Raw genomic sequence first — 25,117 nt, 5'->3', positions numbered from 1 at the left:
TTAGGCCACCATTTTGTGGAAGAGCTCTCTCCCTCCCTCCATTTTAGGGAAGCACCTTGCACCACACCATCAATTAGTGATAATGGGGTGCCCAGAGCCTCTAAGTCAACACCAAAAAACTAGTGGGCAGAAAAATGAGAGGGTAAAGGAAGAAAAAATGAGGAGGGGACAGCCAGAGGACTGGCAGGTCTAACACCCACATGCTGGTGCTAAGAGTTCATCCATCGTGGGGCAGCTTGGGGCAGATTGGGGCAGTGAGTTCATAAACCTGGAGCCTCCAAGTGACTAACAACCAGTACACATACTGATATTCCGAGGCTCGACTAAACAAGCAGGTTTGAAGAACTGTGAAGAGCCTTTGGTTCCACTCGGAGGGCTGGAGTGAGCACATTTCAAAGGCGCAGGCCTTGCACAGCAAAACAAATAAACAAATCCATACTTGTAAAGCGCAAACATATCACCCCTTAAGATTTCAAAGCGCTGGGGGCCGTAGGGGAGATTAAGTCAGCTATTGCCCAGAATCACATGATGTGGAGTTGAGCTGCCGCCAGGGATCAAACCATGATCCCCACGCTCCGGAGTCAGCCGCTCTGGCCACTGCGCCACACCTCTCCCTTCTGCTTCTGTGTTGGGTTTGATGTGTTTGAACATTGATGGACAGGTTGGTGAGGTAACTCTGAGGTTGGGTATCTTCATGGTCTAGTGTCATCTTCTTTCATTATGTGGAAACAGCCTCTGGTTATCTAGATGAGTATTTTTGTGTCTTGTTGATTATTTTTGTGTGATAGCTCACGTTGCAATGTATTGATTTATTTTTAAGTAATTTTGAATAACGCAAACCATACATCAGGGTGGTCATAAACCACATATCTGGAATGTTAAAATGCTGTTACACGTTGGATATTGCTACACTGTTGTACTTAAACATATAATAAACAGAAGAGTCAACAAGATCATGGCAGGAGATAGGAATATAGCTTTAATTACAGTGAGAGAATATAAACATATATAGGCAGCCCACATTTACAATGACATAATATAGATACATATGTACATTGCATTACAGGAACACTGTTCTATTGTTAAACGGGGTAAATTGTGAAATGCCGAACAAACAATTTTTGTGAGTGTAACTAAAAAATGCATTTCAAATATTTTTTGAACGATATCTGGTGGTCAGGAGCAATAGAGTTCTAGGAAAGTTTTTGCGACTGTGTCGCAACTGCAGCAATATAGAGAATTACACTGAACCAGCAAACGATTTAGCAAACCACTTAGCTAAACATTGGTACCCCTCAAAATGCATTGAATCAGCACAGAAAAGAGCACGCAATAACAATAGGGAGGCTGTATTAGAAATCCAAGACATACCACAATCTGACGTACTTACATGCGCCACTACTTTTATTCCAGAATCTAACTTTGTACAAAACGTTATTAAAAAAGACTGGAGTGTTCTGCAGACTGGGGCACACACATTCAGTGTTCCCAGGTACTCATACAAAAGAACAACTAATCTTAAAAATATTCTGATTCACACAAGACCAAAAGCGCACTGTACGTCTTTGAACAGACCACATTGGAATTTACCTCCGATGGTAGGACCCTACCCGTGTGGCCTATGTAATATATATCCCCTCACGCAGACAACTAAAGTCATTCAGCTAAATGGCTCCCTGACATGGACACCGTAAAAGCACACCAACTGTAATACATGCAATTGCATATATTCGATCACCTGCCCATGCAAGTTAAAATATATTGGTATGACGTCGAGAACAGTAAAGATGTGAATCACAGAGCACTGCTGTAACAATAGGTGCAAAAAGTCTAACATCAGAATCAGTGCACATTTCAACCCAATCGGCCACTCCCCCGATGATAATAAATGGACGGTCCTTGAGACACACCCATCAATGAGACAAGAAGCCCTTTTGAGAAAAGAGCAAAGATGGATTTTCTGCTTATCCACACACAGGGATGGTCTAAATGATGATACCCCGTGGGTGGAATTGAATAAATAATCTTCCCATTCATAGGGATGGAATATACAATTGAGAGTGTCACCATGCTGCATTATCATTGGGCAACACAGAGTCACAAACATTGATCCTGATCCATGGCGTCAACAACCCTTTATGGGCATCCTTATGATAACACACACGCATGCCCTCGCACACCAGAAGGGTTCTACTATCTGCCCGATTAATTTAGGTAATCACACCGTCATCCATTGTATAAAAGACCTTCGCACCAAGATGTTAGCGCATTTATAACTGTTCAAATATTACATCGTTAACATGTTTTTACATTAACCATCAGGTTACATCGACGAGTTTGCCATTACCGACATCCGGGCTCTCCTGACCATTCGGCCCACAAGCCCCTTCTCTATGTGTCCCGATTCGGTCACTTCCGCATGTCCTAACATGGCAGACTAGGTTAGCGCTCTAGTCGTTAGATGCCCGCACACGCGAACGCCTACACAAATAGGAACTAAAGATAAATATCCTTTCCCCCCAGGCTCTGTGTCTCTGCGGGGAGCAGAGTTGGAGTAGGTCCAAAATAGGACGCCGCTCCGCGTCCAAGTAGTGGCACACGGTGCATGGATGTGTGGGGGCATCACATGTGCCCCCAGGGCTACTTAACAGTGGTCCACAGGGGGCTGGGGCCCAGCTTGAGACCCCCAAAGTCAGTTTCCGTCTGCCAATTCATGTGGTGGGACTGCCATGAAAAGGCATTTGGAAAGGGACACCGTGATCCTGATAGTGACCGAGCAGGTACCGCCTCCATTTACGATCACGATTCTGACAGCTGCCCTTATGGGATCTGTAGATTCTGTCGGAAGCAGCGGTCCATCCCACGAGATTCAAGGGTCCGAATGCCTGCATAGCTTTGCGGCGGCTGGCCCTAAGGCCTGTCTGTCAGTGGGACCACCACCGGCAGGCTGTTGGTGGCGGTCCCTACCACTTTGTGATAATGCCTTTAAATCGTTGAAGGCCTGTTGAAATGCTTTCAGGATCTCCAACCAGAGTTTGGATAAAACCTTTCTTTGTTATTGAGGTTAGCAACTCTCTCATTGTTTAAAGTCTAAACTGGGAATACTTCCTTACATTCTACCCACATCTCCAATACGAATTTGCCTTAGGATATGGAAGGTATTTAAAGGGATGGGCTCTGGACTGTAGACCATCAAAACTGATCAACTCTTCTTGACCCCAATCGCTCCCTCACTCTGAACACATAGGACTTGTCTGAACTTCCATCATTCCGAGATAATGGTCTCAGAGAGGCCAGGTTCAAATGCATTCATTACGAGAGATCATACAGAGACGTCGCTGGTCACCTCAATAGCTCTACTTGCCCAGTGTCAGCCCTGGCTTGAATTGCTGCAATTGTAACCAGACATGTGACGATATCGTTCACTTTTTAAAGTCTTGCTCTCTCCTAAAACATTTTGGTCACAGATGTGGTGCTTTATGAGACTATCCTGTGAATTCCACTCTCAGGTGTCTGCCTCCATAGTAATTTTATATGTTATGTCCGCTATTACTGTAATGACAGCAGTAGGGGGTAAGTCGCTTCTACATTGGCTGTTACAAAGTTATATATTCTGAGATTCTAGAGGTCACTTACCGCCCCCCCCCCGTCCACCAGCCCCTTCCAGACTCATGTCGATTGATATTAAGATGATTCATATGGTTGGACATGAGTGTTTAATATATAATCTGGTCACCATCTTCGAGAAGATATGGAGCCACTTGGTAACGCTACATACCCACTGAATACATACGTAGGACACCAGCGGACAGCTCCATCAGCACACCATGAGTCCTCCATGCTGACTATGACTGGATGTGAAGTCTAGAGGTGCACATATCCTCTTATCTTTGCTAAACCTCCCTTCTTCATTCACCCTACCCCATCTTAAATCCCTGCCTCCTGGTACCACAGAGCTGCTCTATCCACGTTGGGCTGTCTCTTTGCATATTATATCTCTTCTTTCAATGTAATATTGCTATTTTATGGCTCGCCTTTGATACCACATTGTACTATAATTGCTTTCCTTTTTGCATTGCCTGTATCTTGACTGTTACGAGAGTTATGCTATTATTGCATCAGCACTGATCCAATTGCCTTTCAATGATTCAATAATACTACATAGGATTACGTTATGAACCCCATCTTACTCGTTGTTGATGAATACAAAACAGATAAAAACAAGCTAATAGAAATTGTTTAAAAAAATAAATCTACAAATTTAAATAATGTTTTTTTTCTGCCCACCTAACAACTCATTCCTGCTTCTTCCAGGAGACTGGGTGGATGACCAGAGACATGGCCACGGGGTTTACACCTATCCAAATGGGGACACATACACTGGAGACTGGTTCGGCCATCAAAGGTATGTACTGCTCCAAAACTGTTGGCGCCTCGTATGAAAGGCATAAAGTTGTCCCGCAGCACCTCTCCTTTTCCAAGTATCCATTTTCCACCATTTAGTTCCAAAGACAAAGGTATGTAAATAATTATTTTATGTATGATGTTGCTCAGCTTGTGTTTGAGCTCTCCCAAATTAATAATCCAAAGAAGGTGAAGCACAGTGACATTCAGTTTGGACTAGGACGCTGCTCTCCTGTTGTCCAGCAGCATAGCCCCTGAGCTACATCTTTTGCGATAGATATTTGTCTCCTTCAGTACTAGCCAGGGTCATTGCTGACTCTTCCCAGACCACGAAGAGGGTCACAGGAATGAAGACACCCAATACCGGCCAGTGTCATTGCAGACTCTTCCCAGACCATGCGGAGGGTCACAGGAATGAAGACACCCTATGACAGCCAGGGTTATTGCTGACATTTCCAAGACCATGTGAAGGGTCACAGGAATGAAGACACCCTATACCAGCCAGGTTCATTGCTGACTCTTCCCAGACCATGAGGAGGGTCACAGGAATGAAGACACCCAATTCCGGCCACGGTAATGGCTGACTCTTCCCAGACCATGAGGAGGGTCGCAGGAATGAAGACACCAAATACCAGCCAGGGTCATTGCTGATTCTTCCCAGAGCATGAGGAGGGTCATAGGAATGAAGACACCCTATACCACCCAGGTTATTACAGACTCTTCCCAGACTACGAGAAGGGTCACAGGAGTGAAGACACCCTATACCGGCCAGGGTCATTGCTGACTCTTCCCAGGCCATGCTGAGGGTCACGGGAATGAAGACTCCCTATAATGGCCAGGGTCACTGCTGTCTCTTCGGACACTATGAGGAGGTCACAGAAATTAAGACACCCAATACCGGACAGGGTCATTGCTGACTCTTCCCAGACCATGAGGATGTCACCGGAGTGAAGACACCCAATACCGGCCAGGGTCGTTGCTGACTCTCCCCAGGCCATGCCGAAGGTCACAGGAATGAAGACTCCCTATACCAGCCAGGGCCACTGCTGACTCATCCCAGACCATGAGGAGGGTCACAGGAATGAAGACACCCTATACCAGCCAGGTTCATTGCTGACTCTTTGGAGACTATGAGGAAGTCTCAGGAATGAAGACAATTTATACCAGCCAGGGTCACTGCTGACTCTTCCCAGACCACGAGGAGGGTCACAGGAACGAATACACCATATTCCAGCCAGGGCCACTGCTTAATCTTCCCAGACCATGTGAAGGGTCACAGGAATGGAGACACCCAATACCGGCCAGGGTCATTGCTGACTCTTCCCAGACCATGAGGAGTGTGTCAGGAATGAAGACACCGTATACAAGCCAGGGTCATTGCTGACTCTTCCCAGACCGTGAGGAGGTTCACAGGAATGAAGACACCCTATACCAGCCAGGTTCATTGCCGACTCTTTCCAGACTACGAGAAGGGTCACAGGAATTAAGACACCCTATACCGGCCAGGGTCATTGCTGACTCTTCCCAGACTACGAGGAGGGTCACAGGAATGAAGACACCCCACTGAGTCCACCCAGTCCCTGTTCTGACCTTCTCCCCCCCCTTGATACTCCTATGGCTTGGTAGGGTCCCCCTTCTAGGGGAGCACATGCTGCTGTTCTCGATCGTGGGTTGCCTTGTGGTTGGATTTTGTTTGTTGTTATTTATGTTTAAAAGGAACCGTCATGTGGGGTCCGTATGGTGCGGCCATCAACGCGGCTAACTCCTGTATGTTTCCCTTTGCCGCTGCCTGCGTTCTACTGTGTGTATCTTATGCTCCTCTTGTTTGCTAGCGGCCGGCCTGAAGGTTGTAGACCCATCTTTGTATATTCTTTGAACTTTGTAATAAACGGTTTCAAAAAAAAAAAAAAAAAAAAAAAAGGAATGAAGACACTCTATACCGACGAGGTCATTAATTACTCTTCCCAGACCATAAGGAGGGTCACAGGAATGAAGACACCCTATACCAGCCAGGTTCATTGCTGACTCTTTGGAGACTATGAGGAGGTCCAGGAATGAAGACACCCTATACCAGCCAGGGCCACTGCTGACTCATCCCAGACCATGTGGAGGGTCACAGGAATGAAGACACCCAATACCGGCCAGGGTAATTGCTGACTCTTCCCAGACCATGAGGAGTGTGTCAGGAATGAAGACACCGTATACAAGCCAGGGTCATTGCTGACTCTTCCCAGACCGTGAGGAGGTTCACAGGAATGAAGACACCCTATACCAGCCAGGGTAATTACTGACTCTTCCCAGACTACGAGAAGGGTCACAGGAATGAAGACACCCTATACCGGCCAGGGTCATTGCTGACTCTTCCCAGACTACGAGGAGGGTCACAGGAATGAAGACACCCTATACCAGCCAGGGCCACTGCTGACTCATCCCAGACCATGAGGAGGGTCACAGGAACGAAGGCACCAAATGCTAGCCAGGGTCATTGCTGACTCTTCCCAGACTGTGAGGAGGGTCACAGGAACAAAGACACCCTATACCAGCCAGGGTCATTGCTTACTCTTCCCAGACCATGAGGAGGGTCACAGGAACAAAGACACCCTATACCAGCCAGCGTCAATGTTGACTCCTCCCAGACCACGAGGAGGGTCACAGGAATGAAGACACCCTATACCAGCCAGTGTCATTGCAGACTCTTCCCAGACCATGCGGAGGGTCACAGGAATGAAGACACCCTATGCCAGCCAGGGTTATAGCTGACTTTTCCAAGACCATGTGGAGGGTCACAGGAATGAAGTCACCCTATACCAGCCAGGTTCATTGCTGACTCTTCGGAGACTATGAGGAGGTCCCAGGAATGAAGACACTCTATACCAGCCCAGGGCCACTGCTGAATCTTCCCAGGCCATGAGGAGGGTCACAGGAATGAAGACACCCTATAATGGCCAGGGTCACTGTTGTCTCTTCGGAGACTATGAGGTGGTCACAGGAATGAAGACACCCAATACCGGCCACAGTCATTGCTGACTCTTCCCAGACCATGAGGCGGGTCACAGGAATGAAGACAACCTATACCAGCCAGGGTCACTGCTGTCTCTTCCCAGACCACAAGGAGGGTCACAGGAATGAAATCACCCTATACCAGCCAGGTACATTGCTGACTCTTCCCAGACTACGAGGAGGGTCACAACAATAAAGACACCTTATACCAGCCAGGTTCATTGCTGACTCCTCCCAGACCACAAGGAGGGTCACAGGAATGAAATCACCCTATACCAGCCAGGTACATTGCTGACTCTTCCCAGACTACGAGGAGGGTCACAACAATAAAGACACCTTATACCAGCCAGGTTCATTGCTGACTCCTCCCAGACCACAAGGAGGGTCACAGGAATGAAGACTCCCTATACCAGCCAGGTTCATTGCTGACTCTTTGTAGACTATGAGGAGGTCCAGGAATGAAGACACCCTATACCAGCCAGGGCCACTGCTGACTCATCCCAGACCATGAGGAGGGTCACAGGAACGAAGGCACCAAATGCTAGCCAGGGTCATTGCTGACTCTTCCCAGACCATGAGGAGGGTCACAGGAACGAAGGCACCAAATACCAGCCAGGGTTACTGCTGACTCTTCCCAGACCGTGAGGAGGGTCACAGGAACAGAGACACCCTATACCAGCCAGGGGCATTGCTGACTCCTCCCAGACCACGAGGAGGGTCACAGGAATGAAGACACCCTATACCAGCCAGGGTCATTGCAGACTCTTTCCGCACCATGTGGAGGGTCATGGGAATGAAGACACCCTATACCGACCAGGGTCATTGCTGACTCTTCCCAGGCCATGCCGAGGGTCAAGGGAATGAAGACTCCCTATACCAGCCAGGTTCATTGCTGACTGTTTGTAGACTATGAGGAGGTCCCAGGAATGAAGACACCCTATACCAGCCAGGGCCACTGCTGACTCATCCCAGACCATGAGGAGGGTCACAGGAACGAAGGAACCAAATGCTAGCCAGAGTCATTGCTGACTATTCCCAGACCATGATTAGGGTCACAGGAACAAAGGCACCAAATACCAGCCAGGGCTACTGCTGAATCTTCCCAGACCGTGAGGAGGGTCACAGGAACAAAGACATCCTATACCAGCCAGGGTCATTGCTGACTCCTCCCAGACCACAAGGAGGGACACAGGAATGAAGACACCCTATACCAGCCAGTGTCATTGCAGCCTCTTCGCAGACCATGCGGAGGGTCACAGGAATGACGACTGCCTATGCCAGCCAGAATTATTGCTGACTTTTCCAAGACCATGTGGAGGGTCACAGGAATGAAGACACCCTATAATGGCCAGGGTCACTGCTGTCACTTCGGAGACTATGAGGAGGTCACAAAAATGAAGACACCCAATACCGGACAGGGTCATTGCTGACTCTTCCCAGACCATGAGGATGTCACAGGAATGAAGACACCCAATACCGGCCAGGGTCGTTGCTGACTCTTCCCAGGCCATGCCGAGGGTCACAGTAATGAAGACTCCCTATACCACCCAGGTTCATTGCTGACTCCTCCCAGACCACGAGGAGGGTCACAGGAATGAAGACCCCCTATACCAGCCAGGTTCATTGCTGACTCTTCGGAGACTATGAGAAGGTCCCAGGAATGAAGACACTCTATACCAGCCAGGGCCACTGCTGAACCTTCCCAGACCATGAGGAGGGTCACAGGAATGAATACACCGTATAATGGCCAGGGTCACTGCTTTCTCTTCGGAGACTATGAGGTGGTCACAGGAATGAAGACACCCAATACCGGCCACGGTCATTGCTGACTCTTCCCAGACCATGAGGAGGTCACAGGAATGAAGACACCAAATACCGACCAGGGTCATTGCAGACTCTTCCCATACCATGTGGAGGGTCACAGGAATGAAGACACCCAATACCGGCCACGGTCATTGCTGACTCTTCCCAGACCATGAGGAGGTCACAGGAATGAAGACACCCAATACCAGCCAGGGTCATTGCAGACTCTTCCCAGATCACAAGGAGGGTCACAGGAATGAAGACACCCTATACAGGCCAGGGCCACTGCCGAACCTTCCCAGACCATGAGGAGTGTGTCCGGAATGAAGACACCCTATACCAGCCAGGGTAATTACTGACTCTTCCCAGACTACGAGAAGGGTCACAGGAATGAAGACACCCTATACCGGCCAGGGTCATTGCTGACTCTTCCCAGACTACGAGGAGGGTCACAGGAATGAAGACACCCTATACCGACGAGGTCATTGCTTACTCTTCTCAGACCATGAGGAGGGTCACAGGAATGAAGACACCCTATACCAGCCAGGTTCATTGCTGACTCTTTGGAGACTATGAGGAGGTCACAGGAATGAAGACAATGTATACCAGCCAGGGCCACTGCTGACTCTTCCCAGACCACAAGGAGGGTCTCAGGAACGAAGACACCATATTCCAGCCAGGGCTACTGCTTAATCTTCCCAGACCATGTGGAGGGTCACAGGAATGAAGACACCCAATACCGGCCAGGGTCATTGCTTATTCTTCCCAGACCATGAGGAGTGTGTCAGGAATGAAGGCACTGTATACAAGCCAGGGTCATTGCTGACTCCTCCCAGACCATGAGGCGGGTCACAGGAATGAAGACACCCTATACCGGCCAGGGTCATTGCTGACTCTTCCCAGACCACAAGGAGGGTCACAGGAATGAAATCACCCTATACCAGCCAGGGTCATTGCTGACTCTTCCCAGACCACAAGTAGGGTCACAGGAATGAAATCACCCTATACCAGCCAGGGTCATTGCTGACTCTTCCCAGACTACGAGGAGTGTGTCAGGAATGAAGACACCCTATAGCGGCCAGGGTCATTGGTGTCTCTTCCCTGAACATGAGAGGGTCACAGGAATGAAGACACCCTATACCAGCCAGGGTAATTACTGACTCTTCCCAGACTACGAGAAGGGTCACAGGAATGAAGACACCCTATACCGGCCAGGGTCATTGCTGACTCTTCCCAGACTACGAGAAGGGTCACAGGAATGAAGACACCCTATACCAGCCAGGTTCATTGCTGACTCTTTGGAGACTATGAGGAGGTCACAGGAATGAAGACAATTTATACCAGCCAGGTCATTGCTGACTCTTCCTAGACTACGAGAAGGGTCACAGGAATGAAGACACCCTATACCGACCAGGGTCATTGCTGACTCTTCCCAGGCCATGCCGAGGGTCACGGGAATGAAGACTCCCTATAATGGCCAGGGTCACTGCTGTCTCTTCGGACACTATGAGGAGGTCACAGAAATGAAGACACCCAATACCAGACAGGGTCATTGCTGACTCTTCCCAGACCATGAGGATGTCACAGGAGTGAAGACACCCAATACCGGCCAGGGTCGTTGCTGACTCTTCCCAGGCCATGCCGAAGGTCACAGGAATGAAGACTCCCTATACCAGCCAGGGCCACTGCTGACTCATCCCAGACCATGAGGAGGGCCACAGGAACGAAGGCACCAAATGCTAGCCAGGGTCATTGCTGACTCTTCCCAGACCATGAGGAGGATCACAGGAACGAAGGCACCATATACCAGCCAGGGCCACTGCTGACTCTTCCCAGACTGTGAAGAGGGTCACAGGAACAAAGACACCCTATACCAGCCAGGGTCATTGCTGACTCCTCCCAGACCACGAGGAGGGTCACAGGAATGAGGACACCCTATACCAGCCAGTGTCATTGCAGACTCTTCGCAGACCATGCGGAGGGTCACAGGAATGAAGACTCCCTATACCAGCCAGGTTAATTGCTGACTCTTTGTAGACTATGAGGAGGTCCAGGAATGAAGACACCCTATACCAGCCAGGGCCACTGCTGACTCATCCCAGACCATGAGGAGGGTCACAGGAACGAAGGCACCAAATGCTAGCCAGGGTCATTGCTGACTCTTCCCAGACCATGAGGAGGGTCACAGGAACGAAGGCACCAAATACCAGCCAGGGCTACTGCTGACTCTTCCCAGACCGTGAGGAGGGTCACAGGAACAAAGACACCCTATACCAGCCAGGGGCATTGCTGACTCCTCCCAGACCACAAGGAGGGTCACAGGAATGAAGACACCCTATACCAGCCAGGCCATTGCTGACTCTTCCTAGACTACGAGGAGGGTCACAGGAATGAAGACACCCTATACCGACCAGGGTCATTGCTGACTCTTCCCAGGCCATGCCGAGGGTCAAGGAAATGAAGAATCCCTATACCAGCCAGGTTCATTGCTGACTCTTTGTAGACTATGAGGAGGTCCCAGGAATGAAGACACCCTATACCAGCCAGGGCCACTGCTGACTCATCCCAGACCATGAGGAGGGTCACAGGAACGAAGGAACCAAATGCTAGCCAGGGTCATTGCTGACTATTCATAGACCATGAGGAGGGTCACAGGAACGAAGGCACCAAATACCAGCCAGGGCTACTGCTGAATCTTCCCAGACCGTGAGGAGGGTCACAGGAACAAAGACATCCTATACCAGCCAGGGTCATTGCTGACTCCTCCCAGACCACAAGGAGGGTCACAGGAATGAAGACACCCTATACCAGCCAGTGTCATTGCAGCGTCTTCGCAGACCATGCGGAGGGTCACAGGAATGACGACAGCCTATGCCAGCCAGAATTATTGCTGACTTTTCCAAGACCATGTGGAGGGTCACAGGAATGAAGACACCCTATAATGGCCAGGGTCACTGCTGTCTCTTCGGAGACTATGAGGAGGTCACAGAAATGAAGACACCCAATACCGGACAGGGTCATTGCTGACTCTTCCCAGACCATGAGGATGTCACAGGAATGAAGACACCCAATACCGGCCAGGGTCGTTGCTGACTCTTCCCAGGCCATGCCGAGGGTCACAGTAATGAAGACTCCCTATACCACCCAGGTTCATTGCTGACTCCTCCCAGACCACGAGGAGGGTCACAGGAATGAAGACACCCTATACCAGCCAGGTTCATTGCTGACTCTTCGGAGACTATGAGAAGGTCCCAGGAATGAAGACACTCTATACCAGCCAGGGCCACTGCTTAACCTTCCCAGACCATGAGGAGGGTCACAGGAATGAAGACACCCTATAATGGCCAGGGTCACTGCTGTCTCTCCGGAGACTATGAGGTGGTCACAGGAATGAAGACACCCATTACCGGCCACAGTCATTGCTGACTCTTCCCAGACCATGAGAAGGTCACAGGAATGAGATCACCCAATACCGACCAGGGTCATTGCTAACTCTTCCCAAACCATGAGGGGTCACAGGAATGAAGACACCCAATACCGACCAGGGTCATTGCAGACTCTTCCCATACCATGTGAAGGGTCACAGGAATAAAGACACCCAATACCGGCCACGGTCATTGCTGACTCTTCCCAGACCATGAGGAGGTCACAGGAATGAAGACACCCAATACCAGCCAGGTTCATTGCTGACTCTTTGTAGACTATGAGGAGGTCCAGGAATGAAGACACCCTATACCAGCCAGGGCCACTGCTGACTCATCTCAGACCATGAGGAGGGTCACAGGAACGAAGGCATCAAATGCTAGCCAGGGTCATTGCTGACTCTTCCCAGACCATGAGGAGGGTCACAGGAACGTAGGCACCAAATACCAGCCAGGGCTACTGCTGACTCTTCCCAGACCGTGAGGAGGGTCACAGGAACAAAGACAACCTATACCAGCCAGGGGCATTGCTGACTCCTCCCAGACCACAAGGAGGGTCACAGGAATGAAGACACCCTATACCAGCCAGGCCATTGCTGACTCTTCCTAGACTACGAGGAGGGTCACAGGAATGAAGACACCCAATACCGGCCACGGTCATTGCTGACTCTTCCCAGACCATGAGGATGTCACAGGAGTGAAGACACCCAATACCGGCCAGGGTCGTTGCTGACTCTTCCCAGGCCATGCCGAAGGTCACAGGAATGAAGACTCCCTATACCAGCCAGGGCCACTGCTGACTCATCCCAGACCATGAGGAGGGTCACAGGAACGAAGGCACCAAATGCTAGCCAGGGTCATTGCTGACTCTTCCCAGACCATGAGGAGGGTCACAGGAACGAAGGCACCAAATACCAGCCAGGGCCACTGCTGACTCCTCCCAGACCACGAGGAGGGTCACAGGAATGAAGACACCCTATACCAGCCAGTGTCATTGCAGACTCTTCCCAGACCATGCGGAGGGTCACAGGAATGAAGATACCCTATGCCAGCCAGGGTTATTGCTGACTTTTCCAAGACCATGTGGAGGGTCACATGAATAAAGACACCCTATACCAGCCAGGTTCATTGCTGACTCTTCGGAGACTATGAGGAGGTCCCAGGAATGAAGACACTCTATACCAGCCAGGGCCACTGCTGAATCTTCCCAGACCATGAGGAGGGTCACAGGAATGAAGACACCCTATAATGGCCAGGGTCACTGCTGTCTCTTCGGAGACTATGAGGTGGTCACAGGAATGAAGACACCCAATACCGGCCAGGGTCATTGCTGATTCTTCCCAGACCATGAGGAGGTCACAGGAATGAAGACACCCAATACCGGCCAGGGTCATTGCTGACTCTTCCCAGACCATGAGGAGGTCACAGGAATGAAGACACCCTATACCAGCCAGGGCCACTGCTGAACCTTTCCAGACCATGAGGAGTGTGTCCGGAATGAAGACACCCTATAATGGCCAGGGTCACTGCTGTCTCTTCGGAGACTATGAAGTGGTCACAGGAATGAAGACACCCTATACCGACCGAGGTCGTTGCTGACTCTTCCCAGACCATGCGGAGGGTCACAGGAATGAAGACACCCAATACCAGCCAGGTTCATTGCTGACTCTTTGGAGACTATGAGGCGGTCACAGGAATGAAGACAATTTATACCAGTCAGGGTCATTGCTGACTCTTCCCAGACCATGAGCAGTGTGTCAGGAATGAAGACACCCTATACCAGTCAGAGGCATTACTGACTCCTCCCAGACCATGAGGAGGGTCACAGGAATGAAGACATCCAATACCAGCGAGGGTAATTGCTGAATCTTCCCAGACCACAAGGAGGGTCACAGGAACGAAGACACCATATACCAGTCAGGGTCATCGCTGACTCTTCCCTGACCACGAGGAGGGTCACAGGAATGAAGACACCATATACCAGTCAGGGTCATTGCAGACTCTTCCCAGACCATGAGCAGTGTGTCAGGAAAGAAGACACCCTATACCAGTTAGGGTCATTGCTGACTCTTCCCAGACCATGAGCAGTGTGTCAGGAAAGAAGACACCCTATACCAGTCAGGGTTATTGCTGAATCTTCCCAGACCACAAGGAGGGTCACACTAATCCCACTATATATTAGTATTTTCCTAGCTGCAGCAACATTTAAAGCGATGAATACTTCCCATAACTTTAAGCCACAACACAATCACAAAGCAATATAAATCATCCAATTTTACTATCTCATCGCAATCTAAGGTTAGTTTGCGTACCATTGTTAATTATTTAATTTTGCCATGCAATTAGCAATTTAGTCCCATGTGTATTTGTGTTTATTAAGGTGCAAATATTGATTAGTACCACTTCCACTGCAAACATGTTATGTAAATTAATTTTAGAATGATTACGTAATTAATTTCATGCAAATTAGAGGAGGTATACAACATTTATTTTTACCTGCTCCATCAATATCAAAAGTAAAAAGATCAAACAAAGCCCTGAAGAAGTCCATATGGACAAAATGTGTTGGCTATGACCAGACACAAGGAGATGATTTTAAAGAATTATCAATAAAGATATCAACAAAGGAGTCTGTGCATTATGTGATACAATATTGTTGGTATTTATCAATGAATTTATTGGTCAATTACTTTGGACAAATACTTGATGTTGGGCTGAGCCAAGGGTGTAATTAAGTTTGTGAAGATGTTCTCCTGTGTGAAAAGGAAAGAGGTTTGTCCTTTTCGACTCGTGCATTTCAGGCAAAAATATATATTTTTTTTATTTAAACTTATTTTTTTTGCAGTGTGTTCAGCAAACAGTACATCAATAATACAATTTCACACATATCTTAAGCCATGCAATACATTTTACATTAATCATTTCAACAATTATTAAATAAGTCATCGGCATAGTGTGGTAACAGGCTCCGCCCATTTCCGGGTAAAAGATTTTTTTACGACGTTCCATGCAAGTGATAGCTGCTGTATGTATTGCCCCAAACCTTTTATGGTGTGGAAATTACTTTCAACAATAAAGCGTTGAGTACTGGTGAGCGTGTTGGCGAAATCACTGCCATTCTGGAATACACTGGCGCTGTCTTTGGAAGGGAAAATAGTGGTGGCAAAGATGGTGTTCCTTTCCCAGTGTCTCTACATAGTCCAGAACAGACTTTATATACTGCTGTGTAGTTTTTTTAAGACCCATGACAGCCTCATGCTGTCATTGGTAAATGTCGGGAAGAGGGGCTGAGTGGCATTGCCGATACTTAAGCGGAACCTCCTATTGAGAGGCATGGGCCTCCCTGGCTTGAAACTTTACTATTATTCCTCCAAACTGCAGCATGCGGCAGACTGGGCGTATGAGGAAGATAACTAGTAGAAGAGGTTGCTGTGAGGCACCTATGGCGTGCATTCGCTGATGGCACTCCTGATGTGCAGCCCACGTACACCGCGGGATGTGCCCTACCTGATCCAACAAGTGGCAGAACTGTAGGAACAGATGGTAAGGAGGGTCTTGGAGAGGCCTCCCTCTGCTAGGGACCATGTTGTTTGGATGTTGTTGCCAGTTAGCCGAATTAGTGGATCTATGTCACTGGCTTGAGGGAGAGGGGGTGTGAGACGCTTGGTGATCTGTACCTGAGTGAGAAGTTCCTTACATTCGTGGAAACGCAGGACACATTTGCGGTGGAGAGTGGACAATTTCTGCAATATGCCAAATTGTTGAGCATGACACAGGAGATCTGGATGGACTTCTCACAACCGCCCCAATAGATGGACAACCTACAATTATTATTGACGACTGGGTCAACAAGACATATGGTGATGTATTTATAGAAAGATCTGAAGGTAGATAGGGTCCGGGTTGAGCCTGCTGGTGGCAGCACTGTTGGATGCAGAATGGAGAGCTGCTTGTGAGCTGGTGAAGAGGGTCTTGCTCAATGCTAGATAGAAGCTCGTGCATGTTAACTATGTGCATCACACATTCTTAACATCTATTAAGCTCAGCCAAACGTATTGTGGCAGAAGTGCAGATTGCCCTAGATGTGAAGGGGGGAGGGGCTTCCTTTCTGCATATGGCCTGGGCATGTGTTAGGGTGTGGCTGTATTGGACAGCAGTGGTCACGCAGCTACGAGCTGCAACAATATAGAATATTTGGGAGTCACGTCAGGTGAGCTTACTTGGTATTGTTAAACAACCCAGATGCGGAAAGAAGCACTGGAGATTCCTACAGTTTGCCTTGGAGTTGGCAAAAAGGAGAGTAGCTATGGGATGGTTAAGCACAAGACCCCCTTCCACCAGATTTTGCTATAAGGATGTCACTGAGTGGGTGCTGACGGAGGAGGTACACATGAAACTCAATCGTCGGGATGACAAGCTGCAGGAGGATCTTGATATTTGGGCTGGCGTTGAGGCAGAATATCGAGTTGGAAATGTCGAGATTTAGAAATATCGACAGCAAGAATATTGTGGTCAAGAATATCTGTTTAAGGTAAGAAATATAGTTTCTTAAAATATAGAAGTCATTAATCTTGTTTGCAAAAATATAGTTGTTTAAAATATCGATTTTTTAATTAGTGTTATGCATTTTAGTTTATATTTTAAATGTATGTGATGTATGGTTTTTATTTAAGTATTGTTTATGTTTTTAATATATGTGTTAAATTGTTAGTACTTACAAGTTTTATTTTAATACAATTTTGGATTTTTTTTTGTTCCCTAGCTGGTTGAGGGTTTTTTAAGGGAATATAGAGGGGAGTAATTAAATTATAATAAATTAATGATTATTTTGTTATTTATTTAATTTAGATTTTATAGTGTTCATTGTGAGAAGTAATTTATTTGTAATAATTATCAATTGGTTGTTAATTGATATTAAATAATTGATAATTAATTATAGTAATTGTGTAATTTGTTTAGGCGCAGGTTGTCGGGTTTATAGGTCTAAAGCCCAGTTCTTCACACTGTGGGGCGCGCCACCATCTCAAGGGGGGCGCGCACTCTACCCTAGCATTTAATTGTTTCCCACTTTCCTAATCGATGGTGCACAACGTGCCCATACTTTTGTGATTATTAGAAAACACTTTCCCTACTTTTACAATTATTGTAGTGGGAATAGTAATTTTTACACCTCTGCTATCCAACAATTTCCCTACAGTTGCAATGACTGGTGTGGGAATAGTAATTTTAACCCCTCCACTATCCAACACTTTCCCTACCGTTGCACCGACTGGTGTGGGAATAGTAATTTTTACCCCTCCACTATCCAACACTTTCCCTACTGTTGCACTGACTGGTGCGGGAATAATAATTTTTACCTCCCCGCTATCCAATACTTTCCCTACTGTTCCACTGAGTGGTGTGGGAATAGTAATTTTCACCCCTCTGCTATCCAACGCTTTCCCTACTTTTACAATTATTTGTGTGGGAATAGTAATTTTTACCCGCCCACTATCCAACACTTTCCCTACTTTTACAATTATTGGTGTGGGAATAGTAATTGTTACCCCTCCACTATCCAACACTTTCCCTACTGTTGCACTGACTGGTGTGGGAATAGTAATTTTTACCCGTCCTCTATCCAGCACTTTCCCTACTGTTGCACTCACTGGAGTGGGAATAGTAATTTTTACCCCTTCGCTAGCCAACACTTCCCCTACTTTTACAATTATTGGTGTGGTATTAGTAATTTGTACACCTCTGCTATCCATCAATTTCCCTACTGTTGCAGTGACTGGTGTGGGAATAGTTATTTTTACCCCTCCTCTATCCAACACTTTCCCTACTTTTACAATTATTGGTGTGGAAATAGTAATTTCTACCCCTACGCTATCCAGCATTTTCCCTACTTTTACAATTATTGGAGTGGTAATAGTAATTTTTACACCTCTGCTATCCAACAATTTCCCTACTGTTGCAGTGACTGGTGTGGGAATGCTCTTTATTAGGAGACACTTTTGATGTATTTTAGATCGTGGGAATCCTGTATGTGATTATTGAATAGTGGTATGAATAATAAGGTAAGAGAATATTGGAGTAACATTGGATATTCTCTTCGACGTAACACCGACTGCGGAGGAATGTGAGCACTCGGTCATATCACTTTTGTGAGAAAACACTCACATCAGCGTTGATAATGTTGAAAAATAAATAAAATATGTATTAGAACACCTGCAGCCGTGGTGTTTCTGTACATGTGGGTAATCACATCTTTTTATGCATTTCGAATTTTGGCATTTTAAATTAGATATACAGTGATGGATAATGTAACTAAGGTTTCTTCATTTTAATTAGAGAGTGACTAATGTTTTTAATTATTTCCGAGCCCCAATGAAATCTCAAGAAAAATATTTGAGGAACAAAACTCATTGTGAGCAGTTTATGTATGTTTTTATATGACCAATCTTGTATGGAACAATAAATAAAGGATGTATTATTAGAAAGAAGTCGGCATTTGAATTCTGAAAGATGAAATTAGAATTATGGATAGACCCATTATCATGGAATCAGCAGCCACCTGCTTACATTTTAACAGCTCTAAGAAAATCTAACAACGTTTTTTAAAGCTCCCTGCTTCCCCAGGCCCTTGAGTCTGTGCCACTCAGCTCTTCTGCTCTGTAAAGCCCTTGCTCTGCCCTCATTCTGTTGTACAACATTGGCCTCGTTCCTGAGCGCAGCAGCAGGACATCGAGGGACCTTTACTGACAGACTGCATATGCAGAACACAAGTGATGGGGAGAAAGCAACGGCAGCATCTACTCGCAACTGTGAGCAGACCACATGTCGGTGCCATGTCAGGCTTCCTTCGAGACCACGGCCAGTGTGGAGGTGCCAGGGACTGTGGGCAGCTACCAGGCATCCACACGGGATCTCCTGTTTCCTGGTAGCCTCTTGGCTCCCGGGCCTTTGCCAGGTCTGATTTTCTTTCTCCAGCCCTCACCCCAATGTCCTGCCCAGCTCTGCTTTAGGCTCCATAAGGAACAAAATGGACCCAGTGATGCCCCGGATCCAGACATTTAATGGTTCTCTACTAATGACTGGTGTGTAGTTTTTTACTGCTAATGTTTCAAAAGAGAGACTGCTTTTGTTTCCTCCTTGCTTTATTTGTAGATAGACCTCTTCAGCCTTTTTCAGATCGTTTTTTGAGTAAAGAACCGCAGTCTTATCTTTGTTGGGTTTTTCCTACAGCCAAATACTCAGGTTTCATATCTCTTGTCATGTTGTTTTACACAAACACCAGGACTGGGTGTCCTCTTGTTTGGAGTTAGTTGGTCCAGATGTGTCAAGGAGGAACATATGTTTAAACGCAGGACTCATGGTGATCCCTTTCAATCAAAAGACTGGTCATTGCGAGCTACTTCCTCAGTGGACCCGAGGGCTGCCGCTGGGTTTCCTCCCAGAGAATGTAGCCATATGTCACAAAATACTTGTAACTGATTACATTTGACAAGTTGTTTTGTCAGTTGAGGTCCAGCACAGTGTAATAGGCGTGAAGTTGTGTCAGGTGCACCCACCAGGCACCGCTCTCTTTTCAAATGACCCTAGCGACGCTTTAGTGCTACGTTGGCTGAGAGACAACACGTGACTCCAAAGAAAGCCATTCTGTCGTGTGTGAAATTGTTGTGTTCAATGAGGTTCACCATTAAAGGTTAATACAGCTCTTGTTTCTCCGCAGGCAGGGGCAAGGCATGTATTTCTATGCTCTGACTGGATCCAAATATGTTGGCACCTGGGCGAATGGGAAGCAGGACGGAGCGGGGGAGCTTGTCCACACCAACCACAGATACCAGGGCAAATTTTCCAACAAGATTGTAAGTAATCAAGAATGATGTCAGCTCCTTTCACGCAGATGTTACAAAGTTGCTGTGCAGAAATGTCCTTCTAGCGATGTGCAGGTTAGACCCCCGGTCCTGTAATACCCTCTTTCATCCCTCTGATACACACACGAGATCCTAATGGGAATCCGATCGAATCAAGTGAAATAACCAAAGCTCTTTGACGGAGGTTTACACTAAACGTTGGGGTGAGCTCTGTACTTTTCCCTTCAATCTCTTAAATCCACTCAGCCTTTACTTATCAACAAATAGCCTGTCCACCTATGATGGATGAAACCTATGCAGTCGTCTGACCCACACAAGCGTGGTAGCCCTGCTAGACATCTCCCTTTCTCTGTCTCCACTGATTGATCTCCAGTTCCCCACAGAGGGTAAAGTGCTGGCATGTTTTTCAAATTTTTTTTTTTGGGGGGGAGGGTGATATTTCCTTTTTGAAAAGTTTCTATGATCTTTATTTAAAGATAAGAACAAAAAAGAACAACACACACATGTTTAGCATTTCATGTGATGACACTAGCTGTACAAAAATGTACAAAAACAATTGATCGTGTCCAGTGGCTATCCTAGCTCGACAATGCAGAAGTATTGTGATAAAGTGCATTGATACCCGCAAATTATAAGCATTTGTGAGTATACCTGTTTCAAGAAGGAGTACGCCCCGCTCCAGCCGACCACTCTCACACACTCTGCATGTTGAAACCAGCAACAGCCACAAAGGGCATTGTCTGAAATATATGATTCATTTCATATCCAGGGCCATCCGAATCCTCTCCCCACCATTGCTCATTAATTCCATTTCTGTAGAGAACAAATTAAATATTTCTGCCAATTGTGCAAACTCATCTATTGCTTTCTTGTCTCTTTCAGAAACCTCTCCTCTCTCAGCGCCCACTCAGCCATATCTTTGAGCCAGGCTTCACACTGGTCACTTGCCGAGGTCCAATAGATTGCTATGTGTCTCTTCCCCAATACCTGCCCCAGGGAAGCAAACTTGTCAGGCTTGCTTCTCTTTTTGGGCTTTGGGAGAGGCCTTTGAACACAGCGTTTCACAGCAGGGACTATGTCTATAGGTGTCCCTCTTTTGAGAGTTTCAACAGCCTCCTAATAATTCCTCACCAGATTACACTGTTACTTAGGGCAGGCAGAGGACCGTTCTGAAAATATTTTACCTAATCCCATAGGGGTCGAGTAAGTGCGATGTAGGATGCTGAAGTGCGACAGTCGAACCCTTGGCTTGCTAGCTCTTGTTTGAACCAATGCACAGGCGGCGCCCCGCTCTGTATCTGATAGAGGCTCCCTCAGATCCTCTTCCCACTGTGACATACCTTTCAGTGAGGTTTTCGCTCTCTCCTCCCTCAGGGCTTTATACAGTCTAGAGATCATGTGACAGCGGCCATCTCCCTCCAACCTCGTCTCCACTTGTCAGGATGTCAGCAGCACAAGGTAAACAGGCAGGCCACTAACCTTAAGGAACAGCCAGCACGGACAACAGCCTGTAGAGAGGCCTCCCTATTTGCCCAGACACTACCTCCCACCCAGTAGTGGACTCTGGTATGGAGGGCAGCACCTCGGGGAACAGGGAAGAGAGTAGCCGCTCGGGAATTGCTGAGGTGTGTGGTGGGAGAAGGTCTTGGTACCACACTGCTTGGAGTAGGCTGCAGAGGGGGTAGAACATAAGCATTAATACCATACAGGGAATACACTACACCAAGATATGACTTTCCCTGGTAGGGTTTACTCAAGACTACTCACAAGGCTTTAGTAGGAGATCGCTAGGGTGTCTGGGGTTCCACTCCCTTCCTGGGTTGCATGCGCCAAATGTCAGGGGTAAAGTGAGCGCCAAGTAAATCAAAGTAGTTCATGCGTGGTCGGTTGTAAACCATCGGGCTGTTCACACCACAGCCAGCTTCTTGATAGCAAATGTCAGATCCGCTTTTACCCAACCACCACCTCTATGTCAATGAGTTTGTATCCCTGATGATACAAGTGTACAACGCACAGCATGCGCCCGGGCTCGTAGAGGGTTTGTAAGGTAAAAACTCTTTGAGCGTCTATAAGTGTGTTAGTTAAATATCACGCACTCAGCGCCCCTTACCTGTCTCCCTGAGAATGGTCCGCTTCGTAAACAGAGAACGGGTAGGGTTCCATATTCCGAGGCGGGAAGGAAGGCGTCCGCCCTCGAAATACCATGTTCACGCCTCCCGCAGCTCCAGCGGGAAAGAAAGCGTCCGCGCACAGCGGAGGCGTCGGGGGTGAGATGGCTATGAATCCGGTCCTTAGCGGGTAGGCAAGCGTCCGCCGAACTGGGGATCAAAGTACGGTGGCCAGGACAGCGGCAACGAAGCCTCGGCGAAGTTCCTGGTTCTGGTAGGATTGTCAAGCACTCACCATAGATTGAGGTGGAGCTTATATAGTGGCGGGTCGTTTCATGTTCCCGCGCGTTTCTCGGTCGGGCCCCATGGTGTTATGGGAGTTGTAGTGCTTCTGGATTGTGCACTGCTCCCGTCTTTTTCCACTGGTCCGAATAGCTTTATGAGGGTGGTGGCGCACTCGGGCATGCCTGTAACAGTGGAGTATCGCTACACCACTGTAGTAGACGCCTGAGGTGTACTCGGAAACGGAGTCCAGATTTCTCTAGCTGTGTGTCGAAGCAAATTGTAGAAACTGTCCAGGGCTAACACTGAAAGTCTCAAATGCTTCTGTAAATGGTGTGAATGAAGGAGTTAGATATAAATCCCCTATTGTAAGACTGCAGCCTGCTCTCCACTTCTCTAAGGACATGAGTCAGGCTATGACATGGAATGGTTTCACCCACCCGGGCTTTAGTGATCTTGAAAACGGCGCTTGATAAAGCACCCTGATAACTCCCATGTTGCTGCTAATCTGTATACAGTTGTAGGGAATTCCAGGTCCAGGTGGCCCAAGCCCCACCTCCCCCCATTTTCTCTCATTTCATATGTGCTAGCTGTACGCTACTCCGCTTCTAAGCTCATGCTATAAAAAGCTAATAACTAATTCAAACTCTTAAAAGTAGACAGCGGAATAGGGCAAATTTGCATACATTTGTGCTCAGTAGTATGTGCTATATGCAACCTCAAATAGCGAAACCTGTCCATTCCCCACATCAGCCCTACACCTGAGAGCTCCCATAGGGCATGCGGACATAGGCTGAAAGTGGGAACAGGACCATCTTGCTGATATTAAGCTGCATGCCTGACAGTTTTTCAGATAGCCGTAGTTTTAAAAGTAAAACTGTGATTGCTGCCCCGAACAAGACCGATAGATTGAGGTATCATCCAGAAACAATGATACCACACCTGTCGTGCTTCCACCCTCTATAGCCCACTCCTTCAAGCGCTCCCACAGTCGATTGGCCAAGTGCATATTGTGAGAAGTTGGCCTGGTATATGCTGTCCACTAGTTATAGTGGGCACCCTGCACCGGTCTAAACTACCCTTATTGATGATTAGGTTAAAGACAACCTTTATTGAAAGCTATCCTAGTGGTAGCTGTGGAGAGCAGCCTTCAGGCTAAGTCTCGAAGGAATGTAAAGCAGCTTGGTTTACCAGATCAGAACCTCCTGAATGACCCAATGAAAGGAAAACCACACAAGGAATATATAAGAGATATGTATTTATTACTAAACACTCTCTACTAACCTTTTTATGAGATTAGAGAACAAAGCACACAATATTAAATCACTAGAACGATTGTAAATAGCACAATACACAGTGGGCTTCAGGGGGAGACCAAACCATATACTAAGAAAGTGGTATAACAACCATGACTTGACTAGACACAGTGCCTAGAGCACGTAGAATCACTGGGACCCCAAGGAACCACCCAAGGTAATGACACAGGGGACCCACGGAGGACGGGTGCAGTGTGTAAAAACAGGCGCGAGCTTCGTACAACTCTATGGGAAAGTAGTGGTTGGAAATTTTAAAGATTAAGGACACTTCGGAGAGGACTTTAAGCAATCCCAGTTAAACATAGAAGGTTCTAAGGCCAGTACCCTTGAGAGTACAGAGATACCCGTGTTACCTATCTCAGAGGAGCCGGGTGCATAGGGGTCAAGTGATGTCGGAAACCTTTGTGGTTTTCAATGGCGTAATGCGGAAAAGTGCTGCTACCGTGGAGATGAAAATTGTCCAGTGTGATCCAAGCCTGGATCGGAGATGAGGAGAACCTGAAAGCAGAGGGGACAGAGTCTGGGTCACTTCACAGTGACCAGGGGCACCATAGACGATGCCCACCGATGTCGGGTGTTTGAGGTGAGAAGAGCTGAAGCTCGACTCTGCAGCCACGGGGACCAGGAGAAGTTGACGACAACCAAAGTCCAGAGGTGAACTGTTCCCACGACAGATGTCGAGTGCTGGGGGGGGGTCAGTGTCTGGATTGAACACCAACAAGCCTTGGCAACTGCAACCCACGCGGGCAGAGGAAAGATGCTTCAGTGAGGACCAGTAAGGTCCTGGGGACTCTCCAAGCTTTGGAGAGTCAGGGCACATCTGGTACAGCCAGGAAAGCCCACGGAAAGTCAAAGTTGCCTTCACAGTGACCCACAGGCCAACGGACCAGGGATCGCAAAGGGACCTCGAGCTGAATCACAAA

At 47.6% G+C, this 25,117-nt stretch overlaps 1 protein-coding gene across 2 annotated transcripts in view; it reads left to right on the top strand.

Annotated features, from left to right (window-relative positions):
- Positions 1-25,117, top strand: part of RSPH1 (radial spoke head component 1) — a 230,371-nt gene that overhangs the window by 39,908 nt on the left and 165,346 nt on the right. Inside the window, exons 1-3 of one of the 2 annotated variants that reach the window (XM_085620750.1) lie at positions 2,480-2,780; positions 4,315-4,405; positions 20,344-20,479. In XM_085620750.1, the coding sequence (XP_085476876.1) occupies positions 2,606-2,780; positions 4,315-4,405; positions 20,344-20,479 (402 nt within the window). In that variant the 5' untranslated portion in view covers positions 2,480-2,605. Of the gene's footprint in view, positions 1-2,479; positions 2,781-4,314; positions 4,406-20,343; positions 20,480-25,117 lie in introns of those variants that run through there. The other variant, XM_085620749.1, reaches the window with a different exon arrangement.

This window comes from Triturus cristatus, chromosome 8 (genome assembly GCF_964204655.1).
Source record: "Triturus cristatus chromosome 8, aTriCri1.1, whole genome shotgun sequence".
In the NCBI taxonomy this organism is placed as follows: domain Eukaryota; kingdom Metazoa; phylum Chordata; class Amphibia; order Caudata; family Salamandridae; genus Triturus; species Triturus cristatus.
This window is presented reverse-complemented; position numbering and strand designations above follow the sequence as displayed.